General features: G+C 40.3%; 1 protein-coding gene across 2 annotated transcripts; it reads left to right on the top strand.

Annotated features, from left to right (window-relative positions):
• Positions 1-25: 25 nt before the first annotated feature.
• Positions 26-20,625, top strand: LOC103046340 (arylacetamide deacetylase-like 4). Of its 2 annotated transcripts, none has more exons than XM_022682358.2 (5): positions 26-459; positions 12,922-13,147; positions 13,255-13,318; positions 14,782-15,250; positions 20,177-20,625. In XM_022682358.2, the coding sequence occupies exons 1-5, from the start codon at positions 283-285 to the stop codon at positions 20,492-20,494; spliced, it is 1,254 nt and encodes a 417-aa protein (XP_022538079.1). In that variant the 5' UTR covers positions 26-282; the 3' UTR covers positions 20,495-20,625. The 2 variants fall into 2 exon arrangements, with proteins under 2 accessions (XP_022538079.1, XP_022538078.1); XM_022682357.2 differs by having other exon boundaries at positions 32-459; positions 20,174-20,625.
• The last annotated feature ends 732 nt before the right edge of the window (positions 20,626-21,357 follow it).

The raw sequence follows: 21,357 nt of genomic DNA, 5'->3' as shown, positions 1-21,357 counted from the left end.
TCTTATCTATTTACTTTAAATCCAGGTGGAGACTTTTATTGGCCAGGCAGTGTATTTGCACATTATATTACAATCTATAACTTTACATGTGTGCATATGTTATGTTTCTGGAAGGGATCATCAATGCTTATTTTTCCCACTAGGACAAGGTCATTTGGGGGAGTGTTCATACTGGTATTACGAAAAGGCACTAGATAACAAGATAACATTGTTCCTGCACTAAAAGGAGGAAGGGCATGTGAAAGTTGCTTAGTTCTTCACTCAGAGCTCCATAAAGACAGCATGGAGATTGGTACTGCGATTTTGATCATTGGTTTTGCTGCACTGGCTGCCGCCTTCATCTTGCTGTTAATTGGTTTGGTGTATTCTGAAGTAATGAACTCTGAGATTCCTCCTGGAATTGCTAATAGTGGAAAACTACACACTGTGCACGGATGTCTTGTAGGAATAGCAGTTTTGGTAAGTGTTTATATTACTTTTGTAAGCTGTATTAATTTATGCATTACCAAAATGCCTAAATGTTGCTGTAGATTCCTATTGTATTATAGAAAAAGGAATGGAAATGTATGTGCATTACATATTCATTATTTATGTGCAATATATATTATATGTCAGTAACGCATTTAAATGCACATTCTAAGTGCACAGAAAATGCCTTATGACAAATATATAAATATACGCTCAAAATAATTAACATTCATCAACATTTATGCATTAAAGTTTACCTGTCCTGGACTGTATTCTAAAGGGAAGTTATCTAGTTACTTATCTGGTAAGTTGCTTGGTACAAAGTCCAGGTAAACTGACGTCTGACCTTACACAAACCATTAATGCACCTGAATAACCAACCTGTATTCCGTATTTACTGCTATATTTTTTACACAATTGCTGAACACATTTAAGTTCTGATTGAAAGGTTGTAATATTTTGAAATATAGTATTTTGCTCTCTAAAGGACTCATCCATACAAACATCCTCTAACCTATTGTACTCTAAAAGCCCCCGGAGTCTAATGTAATGTAATGTAGTTAGATATGTATTTTAAATGTTTTTTTGGTTTACTACAGAGTGTTATAGCAGTACATTTTAAAAATCTCATTCATTATTCTCAGAGATACATTTAGCTGTGATCCAGAGTCCCTCATGGGCGGCAGAAAAAGAAACACTGTGTTTACAAGTTGAATAAATATTATGAAAAGTTGTATATATATATTAATACTACATTGTGTTTTATTTTGGAACATTTATCCTGTGTTATTGAGTATTTAATAGTGTACAGCTGTTGCATATATAAACATACCCCACAGAAGTGGATAAATGGACACACCTCATATTCTGTTTTTTTTTTTTTTTCATTTCAAAATGTTCTGCAATGGACATGGTCATCTAAACTAAAAAAAAAAAAAGTTTCAGAACAGCACAAGTTAACAGCTTCCTAGATAAGAGCCCAACTGAATTGGTTGGTTGGTTAAACACTTAAATTACATTACATTACATTACATTACATTTGGCAGACGAATTTTGTCCAAAGCGACTTACACTAGTGAAGTACAAAAATAATAGAAGGTAAAAACATCTTTAGATAGGGCCTTAAGGAGGTCAAAGGGAAATAATGGGATAGAGGAGTGAAGGAGTGGAAGAAGGAAATGCGGTTAGAAGTAGTTAGTGTGTTAGAGGTGTTAGGAGAGTAAGTGCTCTTTGAAGAGCTCTGTCTTCAGGAGTTTATTAAAGGTCACCTTCCGTCGTTTTTTCTTTCATTTTAAAATGTCTAGTTGTGGTCTCTAGTATGAATGAATGACATGTGAGCCGTTTTTGTAAAAAAAAAGTGCTCAGGTGTCTCTGTATAGCTCTTTTTTAATGGACTGTTTTAGGGGTGTGTCCAAAATGACCGGATTCCAGCTTTGCTCATGAATATTCATACATGCAAACAGCATGCAAATATCTCTCCTCTGATTGGCTAGGAGCACTGCGACGCCCCTCCACCGCTCTGCCGCTCACTGCCTCCCACCTCCTAACTGATGAGCGGTGATGTTGCGTCGCTTCAGCTCCGCCTCTGGGAGTTTCTCGAGCCAAGGTGGGCTGGTCTGTGAGTTTCTGCCTACGTAGGCAGAAAGATAATTCAAAATTCACCCGTTTTTCGGAGGGGGGGAGGGGGGATTTCTTTGCTTAGCTCCTGCAGACAATGGGGGCTGCAAAACAGTTTAATGTGCAGGTGTACACATTCAACTCGGAGAGACCTACTGTATTCCACAAAAAACAAGAAAAATCGGATTTTCGCGGAAGGTGAGCTTTAAAGATAGTGAGAGATTCTCCTGATCTGGTAGTGGAAGGTAGTTTGTTCCACCATTGGGGAACTCTGTATGAGAACAGTCTGGATTGCTTTGTGTGAATGTTTGTTTGGTAAAGCGAGGCGACGTTCATTGGAGGAGCGCAGCGGCCGGGAGGTAGCGTAAGCCTTCAGGAGTGATCAGTGCAGGTAGGAAGGAGCTGTTCTGTATCACCTTGTAGGCGATTGTAAGAGCTTTGAATTTGATACGAGCAGCAACTGGCAGCCAATGGAGCTCAATGAGCAGTAGGGTGACATGTGCCTGTTTTGGCTGGTTAAAGACCTGACGTGAATACTTACTTACTACACAATGTAGAAAAAAAAACACTCAATAAGAAGGTGTGTCTAAACTTCTGACTGGTACTGTTTATTGATATATATTGAAGTGAACTCTTTTGAATTACCTGGGATTCTACATTGATTGCTAATAAAATCTGGTTTTGTCACAATCATAGACAAACACAATCTAACAAAACAGTTATTCTATTTTTGAGCACATTAAGCACACAATTACAGTTCAGACTAGAAAAGCAAGTGAACCTCTGTGCTAATGACTCCTCTTAGCATTAACTGGTAAATAATGTTTCAGTTGAGATAAGATGAGATAAGTGACTAAGGTTTTTTGAACTGAATGTCTTTGGCTTTTAAGGTGGAACAGGTCATTCATATAAACATCCAAATTACATAAACGGAAATCTATAAAACTTATAAAGCACCTGCACTTCCACTACAGGCACAGTGTAATCTTTCAAACTGGAAGGGAAAACTGTGGCTGTAGTGTTGAGAAATTTGTATTCCATACAGTGTCTAGAAACAATATTGCCCCCTTACATACACATCTTTTGTGTGAGAGAAAGGTAATCTCAGTAAATACAATAGCATTTTTTAAATCATCATTTCATTTATTAAGGGGAAAAATCTATTCAAACCTGCCTGACCCTGTGTGAAAAAGGTATAAAGTAGAGACTGTAAAAATATGTCGGACGCTCTATCGCTGTTCCCATTCATTCAGTGAAAATGAAGCCAAAATCTTCCACCATTTTGGCGATCCTGAAACCCGAGTCTGCGCAGTAGAGACCAGAGGAGGGAGAAAGACTGTGGAGAGACAGCCTACTCATTTAAATAACCCCGCCCCTGAGGGCTGCCTCCATAGAGCTCACACAGTCTATGGTCCCGCCCATACAGTCATTGGTCCCACCCCGGCTAGGTGTAACCCAGCCCTTTTACAATAACCACACCTTTTTGAATAGAGCTGAATAACGTTTTAAAGAACAAATTCTGTGGGGATATAAAAAAAAAAATATTAGCAGAGGTTACACTAAATGTTGCATTTAAATAATGGAGGTAGAATTACAGTATATTAGAAAAAAAACGTGATCTTTGTCTGTTGTCTGGTTTGCCATTGAAACCTACGGGGATGGGTGGGGTTACACATTTCTGCAACCGAAAAGCAGGGGGGGGCTGTGGTGGCTTCACTTTTGAAAGGCGATGCTCTGTCCAGCATTACACAGTCTATGGTATAAATTAACCATGATTATCACGTTTTGGAAAGTTTGATTTCACTAGCTACATCCAGGCCTGGTTACTGCCAGACCTGTAGAATTAGAATCCATTTAAATTGACAACATGAAGCAGATAAAATAACTCAAATAACACATTATTATACCCTGATCTGAAGAAACTCAACGGATGAGTAATTTATCAGTCATCTGTCAGTCTGAAAAAAGTCCCTCCAGCAGACCACAGTGAGAGCTGATATTCACTAATGGAGGTAAACACTGGTGAACCTTCTCAGTAGTGACCCAGCACAACATTCAAAGGACTTTAGACCTCATTTGCAGTTAAGGCCAGTTTTAAGGATCAATAATAAGAAAGAGACTGGGTGAAAATGTTCTCTATAGGAGAGTTTTAATGTAAAAAAATATTATGTGCGTTGATGAGACAAAAGTGGAACTTTTTGGAACGTGTATGTCACGTTACATCTGGCATAAAAAAGCATTTCAGAAAAAGGACATCATAAGGTAATTAAAACATAGTGGTGGTAGTGTGATGGTCTGAGGCTGCTTTGCTGCTTCAGGGTCTGGACACTGGACACAAATGAAACCATAAATCCTTCATGCTCAAACACCATCTAATGTGTCGGAATTAAAACAACTCTGTAAAAGAGAGTGGAACGAAATTCCTCCACAGAGATGTGAAAGACTCATTGCCATTTATTACCAAAGCTTAATTACAGTTGTTGCTGCCAAGAGTGGCACAACCATTTATTAGATTTAACGGCAATTACTTTTTACACTATTTAAAAACTGCATTTTATATTTATTCAGGTTATGTTTGTTTAATATTAAAATGTCTTTATTAATCTGAAACGATCATACTTACACTAAAAAGTGTAAGTATGATAAAGCAAAAAGAAATCTGTAGGGGGCAAATACCTTTTTGAAGGTTCTGGCCTGCACTGAGTAAATGATATGCATTGTGCTCAATAAAAGACATATGCAGTACAACTGTGAGTATTATAAGTATTATACAGTTGTTCAGTAGCACAGGAATTTTTCACTATATAGTGCGTTAGCCAATGATAAATAGCGCATATCTTTGTGACAGGGAGTGATTTAGAACGCAGCTACAGACCCCCCTCAGCTGCAGAACAGCCACTCCCAAACAGAGGTTGCGATTTTCATTTGCTGTGAGTCTCTGTGTAATGACCAATGAGAAGTGCAGCCTCTGTTTAGGGAGGGCAGCGTTGCATTGGTTTCTCTGTCTGAAACTAATCACCGGGCTTAATAATTAACCTTAAAAAGATAAATATGGACTATAGATATAGACTACTTTTGCCCCCTAAAAAAGTGGACAATGATATGGTATGTTGTGATTCAAGGTTACATTCTTTATGAATGTTTTGCTACAAATCAGCCGGTTATATTGTAAGGTATGTTTCTGTATTGTGTAAATATAAATTTATGCTCCATGTGCCCCCTCCAAAGGTCTCTGCACGGCCCTGTCAAGTGATAAAAAAAAAAGCTAATTAACTACAAGTTATTTGATAAATTAATCTAAATTAATCACATTTATCACTTTTTACTTAGTTAAACTGCAGAATTTAAATGAATTTTAGCTGTTAAGTGAATGAATAAAAAAATAACTGAAATAGAGTTAAAATTCCACATCGCTTTATTTCAGCCGTTTACCATACCAGCATTATAACCTAAATGAAACAAAATACATGAACAGTCTTTTCCACTTCCAAACTACCTCTAACACACTTTAAATAAAACATACCGTCACTGTGGTTTCTGACACCTAAATACACTGGCTGTATTTGGAATGGCATACTACATACTAATCGCGTACTAAATCTGCCTAAAGCTAGTATGCAGTAAGCAATATGTGACCAAACTGAGGATCTGTAGTGCACTACAGGTACCCGGATGGTGTACTACTCTGCTCCGATTTCGCAGTGTGCATGGAGAGATATCTTCGCGGTGTACTGCATCCCAACATGCATTGCGACTGGCTTCTCCGGCTCGCTTCAGAAAAAACAAGATGGTGGCGAGTGCCAGAGATTTTTAAATTATGGAAATAAATATATTTTTTAATTAAGGGAATTATTTTGGAAAGTATTGGCTCACCGCTGTCGAGCCCCTCCGCTGCAGCGGCCAAGCGCTTTCCGCGGCCGGGGGTTCTCGGCAGCGGTGAGCCATTACTTTCCTTGATGTAGTAAATAATACCCTCAGTTTTAATAAATTATTCTATTATTTTAATAAATAATTCCCTCAGTGTTAATAAATGATTCTGTTACTTTAATAAATAATTCCCTCAGTGTTAATAAATTATTCTGTTATTTTAATTAATAATTCCCTCAGTGTTAATAAATTATTCTGTTACTTTAATAAATAATTCCCTCATTTTTAATAAATTATCCTGTTACTTTAATAAATAATTCCCTCATTTTTAATAAATTATCCTGTTACTTTAATTAATAATTACCTCAGTTTTAATAAATTATTCTGTTACTTTAATAAATAATTCCCTAATTTTAATAAATTATTCTGTTACTTTAATTAATAATTCCCTCAGTTTTAATAAATTATTCTGTTACTTTAATTAATAATTCCCTCAGTTTTAATAAATTATTCTGTTACTTTAATTAATAATTCCCTCAGTTTTAATAAATTATTCTGTTACTTTAATTAATAATTCCCTCAGTTTTAATAAATTATTCTGTTACTTTAATTAATAATTCCCTCAGTTTTAATAAATTGTTCTCTTTATTTAATAAATCATTCCAATAAATCGTTCTGTTATTTTAATTAATAATTCTCTCAGTTTTAATAAATTATTCTGTTACTTTAATAAATAATTCCATAATTTTTAATAAATTATTCTGTTACTTTAATTAATAATTCCCTCAGTTTTAATAAATTGTTCTCTTTATTTAATAAATCATTCCAATAAATCGTTCTGTTATTTTAATTAATAATTCTCTCAATTTTAATAAATTATTATGTTACTTTAATAAATAATTTCCTCAGTTTTAATAAATCGTTCTCTTTATTTAATAAATAATTCCAATAAATCGTTCTGTTAAATTAATAAATAGTTACCTTTGTGTAATAAATCGTTCTGTTGATTTAATAAATAATTCCCTGAGTTTTAATTATTTTTTTTAAAAAAGGGAATTATTTGAATACAAATTAATAAAATTGTTTCACTTGTATTGAGATTGTGTAAATATGAATGAGAGTTTGTTAAATGTTTTCTTCTTGTTGGTACTGAAAATAGTAATCTACTAAAATAAAATCTCTAAAATAAAAGCAGCAATTCTCATTAGTTTTAATAATGAAAAGCTAGGACATTTTTTATGTTCTTTCTGTTTACATCTCACTTTAAGGAATTCAGAGCACTACAGAGCACTGACTGGTGTGTCACAGCCCGTGTAGGGTACTACAATCAAAAGTGTTGCAGTACTGAATACTGCATACTGGGAGTGTGCAGTATGCAGTACATACTAGTGCAGTATGCAGTACGCAGTATAGTAGTATGCCATTCCGAATACAGCCACTGGCTGCGTCCAGAAACCCCAAAAGTGTCTCCTTTTTCCTACCGATCCTCCTCCTCTCCTCCGTGACCCGGAAACTGATTTCGTGACGCCATCTTGCCGCCTGTCCGAATACCGTAGGAGACGAAAGAAGCCGCTTAAAATTCTCCTGTAGTAGGCTTCCATTGAAGGATACATCAGTGTATCCTACTCCGGAAGACTTTTAAGGATTTTCCAATGACATCACTGCATCCACGCCCACAGAGCACGCGAAAAGCAGTGCGAGGAGCAGGCAACGCCCTAATATACGTCATAAACATAATATACGTTCCTTATCTAATTATACAGCCAGTAAAGCACTAATATATGTTTTTGTTTAGATAAGCTGTATGCTCAGTAAAACTTTATTAATGTTCCCATATTTGTAACATGATATATATATATATATATATATATATATATATATATATATATATATATATATATATATATATACCTATATATATATATATATATACCTATATATATACATATACCTATATATATATATATATATCTCACTGGCCAGAGATGCGGCCAAAATGCCTGGGAGTAAGCAGGATTTTATTGGAATATCTGAATATTTAGCTGTGTGACAGTAATGTTCCATTGATGCTGTTTCATCTAATATTTTTTCACTTCAACATGTATGCAAAATATAATATGTATTATTATATTTATTATTTATTAAGATTTGTTATTTGTTTTATTACATTCAATGAAATCATATTTTACTATTAAAATAATTTAATATTTACATATGCAACCTTCATCAATGGCTAATCAGGCTGCACTTTGAAGCTTGATCTCTAGAATTTGGAATTGTGTTTATTGATCTCTCGTTTTTATTTTTGTATGTGGAGCTTTATTCAGAAGCTGTGATTGGCTGGGCAGGATCCGGCATGTGCTAAAAGTGAGCGTTGTGATTGGCTCAGTTCATCGGTAGTCAACATCCTATCTAAAAGGGATCAGCTGTCCCATTTCCCCAATTACAGCTCCTTCCCTCCATTCCTCCTCCTCCTCTCCTCTCCTCGATTCCTCCACCTTCTTCCGGGGTAGGAGAGGAGGAGTAGGAAAGGAGGAGTAGGAGAGGAGGAGTAGCAAAAGTTTCTGGACGCAGCCACTGTCTCTAGCAACACCCAGGCCTGATTATTGCCACACCTGTTCTCAATCAAGACATCACTTAAATAAGACCTGCCTGACAAAGTAAAGTCCACCAAAAGATCCTTAAAAGCTACACAGCATGCAAGATTTATAGAAATTCAGAAACAATTGAGAAAGAAGGTAATTGAGATGTATCAGTCTGGAAAGGCTTATAAAGTCATAAAAGGCTGCCCAAAATTACAGTAAGAGAGCAGAAACAACTCATCCAAGAGGTCACAAAAGACCCCACAACAACATCCAAAGAACCTCAGTTATGGTCAGTGTTTATGCCTCCACCATTAGAAAGAGACTGGGCAAAAATGGCCTACATGGCCGAGTTCCTAGACAAAAATCACTGCTGAGCAAAAAGAACCCACCCAAGATGGCGGCGCGTTAACATGCAGCGGCCGCTCCGGGTCCGTTAAATGGTGCTTTTGTGTTACTATTTGTCGTTTTTTCAGTTTATTTCCTGCAAATATGTGCATCGGAACACCCGTGCACATGTTCTACCACCGCCAGACCCTGCTACAGTGGAGAAACCAGCCAGAAAACACGCTACCGGACGAGGTTCTGCAGACGCTGCTTGAGCTTAGCCTGCTAAGAGACCCAGGCCGCCAGCCCGCGGTGTTTCCTGACGCCGGAGCCCAGCGGAAGTGCCATCGCAAGCGGTGCGAGCGTAAGCGCGGAAAGAGAGCTGGGATCCGCGCGAGGCTAAAGGCTAGTCCTAGCCGGCCGGCTATACCATCGCTCTTTCTTGCAAACGTCTGTTCCCTTGACAATAAACTGGACTACATCCGACTCCAGCGAACTACCCAGCGTGAGTTCAGAGACTGCTGTGTTTTGGTTTTTGTGGAATCGTGGCTTAACGACAACATTCCGGACAGCGCCATTCAGCTAGCCGGGCTAACCGCGTTCAGAGCCGATAGAAGCGCGGCTCTATCCGGGAAGACACGCGATGGAGGCGTGTGTGTTTACATCAACACGGAATGGTGTAACAACGCTGTGACTGTCGCCAAACACTGCTCTCCGCTGGTGGAGTTCCTGATAGTCAAGTGCAGACCTTTTTATTTAGTACGGGAGTTCTCCACCGTGCTAATAGCTGCTGTCTACATCCCACCCAGTGCTAGCATTGGTGCTAATGCTAAAGAGGCTCTGTGTGAACTCTATCGGACTATCAGCGATCTGCAAAACAAACACCCAGACGGACTGTTTATTATCGCCGGAGATTTCAACCACGCAAATCTCAAGTCAGTGCTCCCTAAATTCACCAACATGTGAACTTTGCAACGAGAGGAGCGAGCGCGTTGGATCTTGTTTACACAAACATCCCCAGTGCGTACCGGGCGGAGCCCCGCCCCCACCTCGCTTTCTCGGATCACATGTGTGTTTTGCTGACACCAACATACACACCACTAATCAGACGCTCCAGACCAGTTCAGAAGCAGGTGAAAACCTGGCCGGCAGGCTCCATCTCTGCCCTTCAGGACTGTTTTGAGTGCACTGCATGGGACATGTTTAGGGAGGCTGCTACTGAAGGCGATTCTGTTGATTTGGAGGAGTATGCAGCATCAGTCACTGGCTACATCAGCAAGTGTATTGATGATGTCACTGTCTCCAAGACCATCACCACATGCCCAAACCAGAAGCCTTGGATGACTGCTGAGGTACGTGCGCTGCTGAGGACCCGCGACTCCGCCTTCAGAGTTGGTGACAAGGTGGCCCTGAGGAAAGCGAGAGCCGACCTGTCAAGAGCTATCAGAGTGGCAAAGCGCGCACACGCCCAGAGAATCCACAGCCACTTCAAGGACACGGGTGACGCGCGGCGCATGTGGCAGGGCATCCAGGCAATCACCAACTACAGGACAATGCCACCGTGCTGTGAACGTGATGCCTCCCTCCCTTATGCCCTAAACAACTTTTATGCACGGTTTGAGGCACAAAACAACACAATGGCGAGAAAGACCATGCCCAAGCCGGACGAGCAGGTGTTGTGCCTGACTGCAGTGGATGTGAGGAACACTCTGCGCAGAGTCAACCCACAAAAAGCTGCAGGATCAGACAACATCCCCGGCAGAGTGCTCAGGGAGTGCGCAGACCAGCTGGCAGATGTTCTCACGGACATCTTCAACATCTCCCTGTGCAGCGCCACTGTCCCAACGTGCCTCAAGTCCACCACCATCGTCCCTGTGCCGAAGAAGTCCACAGTGTCCTGCCTCAATGACTACCGTCCCGTTGCACTTACACCCATCATCATGAAGTGCTTCGAGAGGCTAGTCATGAGGAACATCAAGACACAACTGCCCTCTTCACTGGATCCCCTGCAGTTTGCGTATCGTCCCAATCGCTCCATGGACGATGCCATCACCACCACCCTTCATCTCTCCCTCACCCACCTGGAGAAGAAGGACACTTACGTCAGAATGCTGTTTATAGACTTCATTTCAGCATTCAACACCATCATCCCACAGAACCTCACCAGGAAGCTAAGCTCGCTCGGCCTCAACACCCCCCTCTGCAACTGGATCCTGGACTTTCTGACAGGGAGACCACAGTCAGTCCGGTTCGGGGGCAGCACCATCACACTGAACACGGGGGCCCCCCAGGACAGTGTCCTGAGTCCTCTGCTGTTCACCCTGCTGACTCATGACTGTGCTGCAAAACACAGTTCTAACAGCTTTATCAAGTTCGCCGATGATACAACCGTGCTGGGTCTCATCACCAAAGGCGACGAGTCAGCATACAGAGAGGAGGTGCAGCGGCTGACAGACTGGTGTACAGTCAACAACCTTCACCTGAATGTGGACAAGACAAAGGAAATGGTTGTTGACTTCAGGAGAGCACAACACACCCACTCTCCACTCAACATCGACGGGTCCGCTGTGGAGATTGTTAAGAGCACCAAGTTCCTTGGTGTCCACTTAGCAGATAACCTCACCTGGACCCTGAACACCAGCTCTACAGCCAAGAAAGCCCAGCAGCGTCTCTACTTCCTCCGGAAGCTGAGAAAGGCCCGTCTCCCTCCACCCATCCTCACACTCTTCTATAGAGGGACCATTGAGGGCATCCTAAGCAGCTGCATCACTGCCTGGTTTGGGACCTGCACCGTCTCTGACCGCAAGACCCTCCAGCGTATTGTGAGGACAGCTGAGAGGATCATCGGCGTCTCTCTCCCCTCCATCACGGACATTTACACCACCCGCAGCATCCGCAAAGCAACCAGCATTGTGAATGACCCCACTCATCCCTCACACGAACTGTTCTCCCTCCTGCCTTCGGGAAGAAGGTACCGCAGCATCCGGTCCAGCACGACCAGGTTCTGCAACAGCTTCTACCCCCAAGCCATCAGACTCCTTAACTGCAGAGACTGAACTGATGGTTTTTCTGTACATGCACACACACTCTTACCCCACTTACCCCAGAAAATGGAAAGCACTAAAAACCCTACTACCTCACTGGACTCTATTGCACACTGTGTAATAGAGTAATTACTACCTCACCTGGTCTTTTTTGCACACTGCAAAATTTGCACACTGTCTTGTTATTTATTATTCTTTGTCTGTATGGTGTTGTATTGTCTGTCTGCACTTTTGTACTGTTGCACTATTGTTCTGTCTACACTGTGTTTATGTGCACCATGGTCCTTGGAGGAACGTTGTTTCGTTTCACTGTGTACTCTGTATATAGCTGAAATGACAATAAAAACCACTTTGACTTTGACTTGACTTTGAAAAGAACATTAAAGCTAGTCTCAGTTTTTCCAGAAAACATCTTGATGATCCTCAAGACTTTTGGGAAAACATTCTGTGGACCAATTAGACAAAAGTTAAACTATTTGAAGGTGTGTGTCCCAGTACACCTAAAGAAACTGCATTCCTGAATTACAACAATTCTGTAAAGATGGGTGAGTCAAAATTCCTCCACAGACTCATTGCAAGTTACTGCAAATACTTGGTTGCAGTTGTAGCTGATAAGGGTGGCCCGTCCAGCTATTAGGTTTAGGGGGCAATCACTTTTTTACACAGGGCCCAGGTTTGGATTTTCTCCCTTAGCATTTTGTGTTCACCTGTGTTGTCTTTGACTAATATTTAAATTGGTTTGATGTTCCAAAACATTTAAGTGTGACAAACATACAAGAAATCAGGAAATCAGGAAGGGGGCAAACAATTTTTCACACCACTGTAAATTGAAACATGTTTACCTCACTTCTTACTCCTCCCTCCCAGTTACTGAGAAAAAACAGCGTGCCAAATGCAGTCACAGTTGCTGCTGCTGTCAGTGTCATGCAATGCATAGTCACATCTGTGATTAATAATACTACTTAATAATGCTTCCCTAGTAGTTAAAAAATCTGTTGTGCTGTTTCTGTTTTTAGGGCCAAATCCTGGCGCGTCTGGGTCTCTGTAGTGAGGTGGGATTTTCACGATGGTTTACGGAACTTGTTATCGGCAAGCCTCAGCTGATCTCTCCTGGTCTTCGTATTAAAGACATGACATTCGGCGGTGTGCCTGTGAGAGTGTATGAGCCCACAGCTCCCTCAGACCAGAAGAGGAGAGGAATGATGTATTTTCACGGTGGAGGATGGATATTGGGCAGTATAAGTAAGACCCAGAAACAGAAGCTTGTGTTGATCTGAATGAATAATAATAAGAATCTAAAAAGTGGTTAAGAGTAATAGTAATAAGTGATACTTTTTTTCTGAATTTAGATATGCATGATAATATTTGCCGGCAGATTGCAAAAGAGAGCAACACCACAGTTGCATCAGTTGGGTAAGAATAAAAGTTATGTTCATGGAATAATAAAATATTAAAAATACAGTATCTCACAAAACTGAATACATATCCTCCCATTTTTGTAAATATTTTATTAAATATTTTCATGGGACAACACAGAAGATATGACACTTTGATACAAGTTAAGTAGTCAGTTTACAGCTTGTACAACAGTGTAAATTAGCTGTGCTCACAAAATAACTGAACACACAACCAGTAATGTCTAAACTGCTGGCAACAAAAATTTTACCCTATTGGCCATTTTTCCTCTCTGGTGTCATGTGATTTGTTAATGTCACAAGGCTGTTAAATTGACTGTTTTGGGTACAATTATCTCATAGTGGCCACTGGATATTCAACAAGGCAACTTTTGGCAAAGAACTCTTTGAGGATGTGAGCAACAGCAGTCTTCTTTTGGCCTAGGCCATCTTTGTGGAGAGTAACAATTCTAAACACCCTGAAATACAGCAAGAACATACAGCAGTTTTCCAGGATGGGTTCCACTCAAAACAGGCCTCCCTCTCCGAGGTTGACTAAAGAAGTAAAGAGTCCACATGTTTAGGGTAATACCTAGAGGTTGGTGTAAAAACATACTGTGGTCTAACGAGACCAAGATAAACTTGTTTGGCTCAGATAGTGTCTAACATGTTTGGCTCCATTCTGGTGAGGATTACCAAGACTACTGCCCCTTGTCTATAGTCAAGCATGGTGGTGATAGCATCGTGGTCTGGGGCTGTATGAGTGTTTCTGGCAGTGGGGAGCTGAATTCCAAAATGTACTGACATTCTGAAGCAGAGCAGAATCCTCTCCCTTCAGAAACTCGGTCACATGGCTGTTTGCCAAATGTTGAACAAGAACATATATACACATGCAAAAATGGATTAATACACACACATAGTAACAAACGTGATTTTACGCTTACGAAGGAAACATCACTCTTGATTCCACACAAGGACAAGGAAGTCAGATGCCTATAGGTCTTTAAGTTCTTAAATCATTAGGTCAGAAACTGGTCTTCTTTCCCCACGATGTGACTGGAGCTCCAGCACTACATGCTGTCTTACTTCCTGACTTGATGTAATTCTATGTGGGACATCTGCTTTTCAGGCCTACCTCCTTATTTTCTTCTAAATATCTTATATAGATAAAGATAAGTACCAAAACTGCGAACTTTTCTCCCAACTCCTCACTTTTGTTGCCATTGGTTTAGACATTAATAACTGTGTTGAGTTATTTTGAGGGCACAGCAAATTTACACAAATAAAAGATGTACACTTCACAGCTGTTCCCCATCATTCTACACTTAATACTCCACAATAAAAAAAGTTAAAAACTAATTTTAGATATGTTTGCAAGTGTGTTAAATGGACTTTTTACATTGTGTTTTTACATCTTAATAGCTTCTAAGAGTGCATTCTAAAAATATGCATTAAACTGATATATGTCATATTTCCTGACAGTTACAGACTTGCTCCTGAGCACAGGTTCCCTGCTCACCTGGACGACTGCGAGGCCGCCACCCTGCACTTCTTCTCAGTGGCAGAGGCTGAGTTTGGGGTGGATCCTCACAGGGTGGTGCTGGGTGGAGACAGCGCTGGGGGAAACCTGTCAGCAGCTCTCAGCCAGAGACTGGCGAAAAAACGGACTGGAGACGTGCCATCCCCTCTCGCTCTGGTCCTCATCTACCCCGCCCTGCAAATGGCAGATTTTACCCTGCCATCCTACCTGCAGAACCAATCTGTGCCCCTGCTGTATCGGGCAAGGATGGTCTTCTACTATTTGCATTACCTTAATGGAGACGTGTCTGTGTGCCAGGACGTTCTGGCAGGGAGGCACATTCCAGCCGAGCTAAAGGCCCACTACAGCAAGTGGCTCGACCCGGCTAATCTACCTCCTGAATTCAGAGAGAGAAGCTACCAAAAACACGAGGTGAGAACTAGCAAATTCAGTTCTTACAGTAAAATATTCAATAAAAACGCAAAAGACTGTGTAAAGAAATGGGAAACAATCATATAACCAACAAGCTTCAAGAAACGAAAAGAAGAAGTAAAATATTGATAAATAAATAATAATAAAAGAAAAGTGAGTTCAGTCTATCATTTTGTTTACACAAGGAGTACATATTTCCTATTGCCTACAGTAGTTCCTCAATGGATAATAAAAGCCAAACTAAAAATCAATGCACTTTTGTATTGTCCCTGGGCGTAGTAATCCTGGGAGTAGTAAAAAAAAATTATAGGGTGAAAAATAAGAAAAAAATCCCCTTTACTTTCATACCTGGCCTCCTAAGCAGACAGCTGTTCTTTAGTGGTGGCTAGCGGTGCTGAAGCGTGAGAATCCTCCGGTTAGCCGCAATGCTAGGGTTAGAAGCAAGCACTTTCTAGACAAAGACGCTTCAACACCCGTCCCTTTCGCGTCACAGGTTCGCTGGTTCTAGACCACAAAGATTGTGGGGCCAGAACAGAACCGGCTTTTCTGGCAAAGAACCTGTGATTTTGCAGTGGAAACGCAAAGAAGCGTTTGGGCACCTACCACCAGCACCGGCACTAGAAAAAGCACCTTATGTGGAGGAGAGGGTTTTTGAGTATGGAGCATTAGTCGTTTGCCGGACAAATAAGATGAAGTCCAAGGCATTTTTCCTCCGTTTTAAAATTTCCTCTGACCAGCTGGGATTTATGGACCATTCCGACTGGGGGTACTATGAAAGCAGCAGCTGTGAGCCGCAGGTAACGAGCCAAAAGACGTGCCCACCCAGCAGAGCAGCGAGAGGTACCAAAAGTCTAGATAAGCTTACATTTAAAAGATTACATAGCTAGCATTCGCTACGTATCTAGCTATCTTACCATAGCTAGCATTAGCTATTTAGCTAGCTATCTTAACAAAGCTAGTGTTAGCTACTTAGCTAGCTAAGTTAGTTTGCTAAATAGCTAATGCTAGACATGTTAAGATAGCTAGCCAATGCTAACTAACCAGATGACGCTAACTAGATGAAGCCTAGCTACCCAACAAGCCTTCTAACTTCCAAACTGAAAGGTTAATCAACCAAACAGTGCATGGGTGTTTCAATATCCACTTAAATCATGTACGTTTCATTCAGTCTTAATGAACTCTGGACTTTACATGCTAAATAGCTAAATGTATTTAAGCAAGCTAGTTAACTGGATGGCAGTACCTGCTGTTGACAGGCTGCAGGGTTTTTGCATGGACCTCCCGTAGAGAGAGCAGGTACACCTCCAAAATGTCTCGCTCTTATAAAAGCATCTGAAAAGTTCTGCTCATGGTCCACGTTAGCCTCCTGACAGCAAATCCACTCAGTTGCAGTCAGCACGGCAGTGCAGTGACCGCTTCTGCACCAGGTAAAGTTGGTGTAACCGACCCTCTCCACCCTCAACTGCTGGTTGTTCATCTGTATAAATAGCCGTTTGTCTGTCTCGTCTCCTCACCTGCTCAAAAGGGTTAATAAGCCACTGTGTTTCTAGAAACCTGATCAAAACCAGTGTTGGGCACGTTACTTTGAAACAGTAGTTAGCTATAGTTACTCCTCCAAAAAAGTAACTGAGTTACTAACTGAGTTACTCCACTATAAAAGTAACTAGTTACCAGTAAAAGTAACTACTGCATTACTATTGCGTTACATTCATTGCATACGTTCAAAAAGTTCATTGAGTGGCTAAAGTAACGTGCAGTAATGGGGTATCGAAAACGCCATTACTTCCATCACTGATCAAATCCCTGTTCAGCTTCGTCTTCATCCATAATCCTGACAAACAACAAGCTTTTCTCCTTAACCGTGACCGCTAGCTATGTACCTGGGCTCTTCAACCAACCAACCTTGTGATGTCACCAGTGCTGGGTAGTAACAAACATAAATATATTTTAAATTAGTGTGTAAACATTTTATATAAAAAATCCCCCTCCAAATAAATTCCATTATATTTAATCCGTTAGATAACTTGTAAAAACTGAAATGTTTCATGTCTACTTTAATAAACTCCTGAAGATAGAGCTCTTCAAAGAGCACTTACTCTCCTAACACCTCTAACTAACTACCTTCCACTACCAGATCAGGAGCGTCTCTCACTATCTTTAATAAACTCCTGAAGACAGAGCTCTTCAAAGAGCACTTACTCCCCTAACACCTCTAACTACAGTGCCCTCCATAATTATTGGCACCCCTGGTTAAGATGTGTTCTTTAGCTTCTCATAAATTGAGTTTTGTTCAAAATAATATAGGACCACGATGGGAAAAAAGAGTAAAATACAACCTTTAACTCAAGTGAATTTATTCAGTAGGAAAAAAATCCCACATTAAGAAATAATTATTTAACATCAAATCATGTGTGCCACAATTATTAACACCCCTGATGTTAATATTTTGTACAACCCCCTTTTGCCAACAAAACAGCACCTAATCTTCTCCTGTAATGTTTCACAAGATGGGAGAATACAGAAAGAGGGATCTTTGACCATTCCTCTTTGCACATTCTCTCTAAATCATCCAACGACCTGGGTCCTCTCCTCTGCACTCTCCTCTTCAGCTCACCCCACAGATTTTCAATGGGGTTGAGGTCTGGGGACTGAGATGGCCATGGGAGGAGCTTGATTCTGTGTGCGGTGAACCATTTCTGTGTAGATTTGGCCACATGTTTAGGGTCATTATCTTGCTGAAAGACCCAGTGACGACCCATCTTCAGCTTTCGGGCAGAAGCCACCAGATTTTGTTTTAAAATGTCCTGGTATTTTAGAGCATTCATGATGCCATGCACCCTAACAAGGTTCCCAGGGCCTTTAGAAGAGAAACAGGCCCACAGCATCACTGATCCCCCCCCCCCCCCCCCCGTATTTCACAGTGGGCATGAGGTGCTTTTCTGCATACTCAGCTCTTGTGTTACGCCAGACCCACTTAGAGCATTTGTTGCCAAAAGCTCTATCTTTGTTTCATCTGACCAAAGCACACGGTCCCAGTTGAAGTCCCAGTACCGCTTAGCAAACTCCAAACGTTTGCGTTTATGATTGTGAGTGAGAAATGGTTTCTTCCGTGCATGCCTCCCAAACAGCTTGTTGGCATGTAGATAGCGCCTGATGGTTGTTTTGGAGACTTTGTGACCACAAGAAGCTACCATTTGTTGCAATTCTGTAACAGTGAGCTTTGGAGAACTTTTTATTTCTCTTATCATCCTCCTCACTGTGCGTGGTGGCAAAATAAACTTGCGTCCTCGTCCAGGCTTGTTTACCACTGTTCCAGTTGTTTTAAACTTCTTAATAATTCCTCTGACAGTAGATATGGACAGGTGTAGGCGAGTAGCGATTTTCTTGTAGCCATTGCCTGACTTGTGAAGGTCAACACACATCTGCCTCACTTGAATGGTATGTTCCTTTGTCTTTCCCATGTTGAAGATAAATGGCCTCTGTGTCACGTCATATTTATACCCCAGGGAAACAGGAAGTTGTGAATTACTAATTAAATGTTCCTACATACTCTGATCAACTTCGTAAACTACTGTAGAAGTGACAGAAATACTTTTATTAAATTTATTTCCTAAGAATTGTTAGGGGTGCCAATAATTGTGGAACAGGTGATTTTATGAAGAATAATTATTTCTTAGTCAGGGATTTTATTTCCCCCTTAAAATTTACTTGAGTTAAAGGATGGACTTTACTTTTTTTCCCATCGTGGTCCTATATTATTTTGAACAAAACTCAATTTATGAGAAGCTAAAGAACACATCTTAACCAGGGGTGCCAATAATTATGGAGGGCACTGTAACTACCTTCCACTACCAGATCAGGAGCGATCAGTAGTTTTAATAAACTACTGAAGACTCTTCAAAGACCACTTACTCTCTTAACTAACTACTTCTAACCTCATTTCCTTCTTCCCCTCCTTTTCTCCTCTATCCCACTATTTCCTTTTGATCTCATTTAGGCCCTGTCTAAAATTTTTTTTTTTTTTTTTTCCATGAAATTCTATTACTATGTACTTCATTATTGTAAGTCGCTTTGGACAAAAGCTTCTGCCAAATGTAATGTAATCATAATGGGTGTGTTGACAAAACTACAAATTGATGATGAGTTAGGTATGAACCTAAATCATCATCAATTTGTAGTTTTGTCAACTAGTACATTCCCATTGTGCTAAGACTAAAAAGATACGTCCAGAGGACATCAAAGATTGAAAGACATGCACACTTTTTATTTTAAAGTTGTGTACTACTTAAATGTACAAAATTTTATAAACTCTATTTAGTTTCATTATACTGACTTTAAGTAGCATAGAAAGCTTACTTATTTACAATGTTACCTTAATAATAACAACTTAATTAATGTTAACTATCGGTTCCTGGTGTCATTTGTTTGCATAATGGGTTTGTCTCCATCTCACCATTAGTGTGTAGATCTTGTCGACAAGGGCTTAGGTATTCGGCTATTACACGAAAAGGCAAGTGTATATATATTTTTTATACAAAATTACATGAGATAAATCATTAGGATATCATGAAATAAGTAATGTTCACCAATGTTATTTGAGGTAGTGATGTTACCAATTACAATTTCACCCCACATAATTTATGCTGCTGCTGCAAGAGTCATGAAAAAAAGCTCAAGAATCAAAGTAGTTACATCAGAGTTGGCATGTTCATATCTGTAAGTGAAAACATTCTGTTATTAAATTACCCTTGTCTCTGCATGTTTGTAGTAGGAAACAGGCCTTGCATGAAGTCTTTTCTGTGTTTAAATCATTTCACTTATTCAGTTTCTGAATATTCTGTACATCCCTACTTTACACTAGAATGAAAATATTGTTAGGCTACTTTTACCATTATTTGACTGATTAAATCAATCTGTTAAAAGCAGGAGGACACAGCTCATGATGGTGAAGTATACCATGTCATCAAAGACGGACTACAGTCAGAATTCTCTCCTTTGTTGGCTGAGGATGATGTTCTTCGTCTCACCCCGTCCACCTTCATCCTGACCTGTGAGTACGACGTGCTGAGAGACGATGGGATCCTGTTCCACAAGAGGCTTAAGGACCTTGGCGTGGACGTCACCTGGCACCACGTCTCTGACGGCTTTCATGGCATAGTTAGCTTCTTCAACATGGGCTGGCTGACTTTTCCTGCTGGAAAGAGGGCAATGGATCAGATTGTGAGCTACATAAAGACACTCTGAACACAAGCACTACTCCATCTCAGCTCTAATTCAGTTTTTATTAATAAGTTTTTGACAACTTTGTTTTTTTTTTGTCTGAACTTGTGTCTATTGGAGAGACACCACTTGTGTCAAATAAAGAGGGAATTGGGCTTCTGTCTATCCATTCATGCTCTGAACATGTTGTGTATGGGTACAGATGTGAGGAGGGTGCAGTTGAAGGGAGGCTCTTTGGATACATCTTGTTGCATGCCTACATTCATACCTAAACATTACCTAAGAGGACCATCCCTGAGGTAGAGATCATTCTTAGCTCAGGAAGCTGACAAAGGCACATTTTACAAGCTAGTGTCCAGAGGGTAAACGCATGCTTACACGTATACACGGAACCAAAATCAATATTAGAATCTAGGGTCTTACACTGCAAACACACACTCAGGGTTTTTTTTTAAACTCTAGTTCATTTGAGCAGGTGTGTAAATAGTAGGGATGCAACGAACGGTACAGTGTGGCCACGGTTTGTATCGCGGTTCTTGGGCCACAGTATCGGTTCGGTTTCGATATATATATTAATATTATCTAGCTCCAACATGCAGTACATTTTTAGCCCTTTCTATTTTAAAATCAACAAGGTGCTCCTACTCACACTTGCAGAGCCAATATTAAATAGAAAAAGGCACAGATTAATTTAAATCACAACATCTATTATAAAAAAGAAACACTTATTCTTACCATTAATCAAAAACAGGCAACTGATATCACACTGTGCTTTTTCTGCTGACTGTGTTTTTACCTTGTTAAATAAACTCCCAAACAGCGGATTTATAAGCTGAAGGCGCCTCTTAAAATTTCCTGTTCTCCGTTTTGCGTTCACTCTCATGATC

This window comes from Astyanax mexicanus, chromosome 24 (genome assembly GCF_023375975.1).
Source record: "Astyanax mexicanus isolate ESR-SI-001 chromosome 24, AstMex3_surface, whole genome shotgun sequence".
NCBI classification, from domain to species: domain Eukaryota; kingdom Metazoa; phylum Chordata; class Actinopteri; order Characiformes; family Acestrorhamphidae; genus Astyanax; species Astyanax mexicanus.
This window is presented reverse-complemented; position numbering and strand designations above follow the sequence as displayed.

Coding starts and splice junctions, on each gene's coding strand:
- LOC103046340 (XM_022682357.2), top strand. CDS start 283: ATGGAGATTGGTACTGCGATTTTGATCATTGGTTTTGCTGCACTGGCT. Junction 460..12,921: donor TTGTAGGAATAGCAGTTTTG/GTAAGTGTTTAT, acceptor TTCTGTTTTTAG/GGCCAAATCCTGGCGCGTCT. Junction 15,251..20,173: donor GAAGCTACCAAAAACACGAG/GTGAGAACTAGC, acceptor ATCTGTTAAAAG/CAGGAGGACACAGCTCATGA.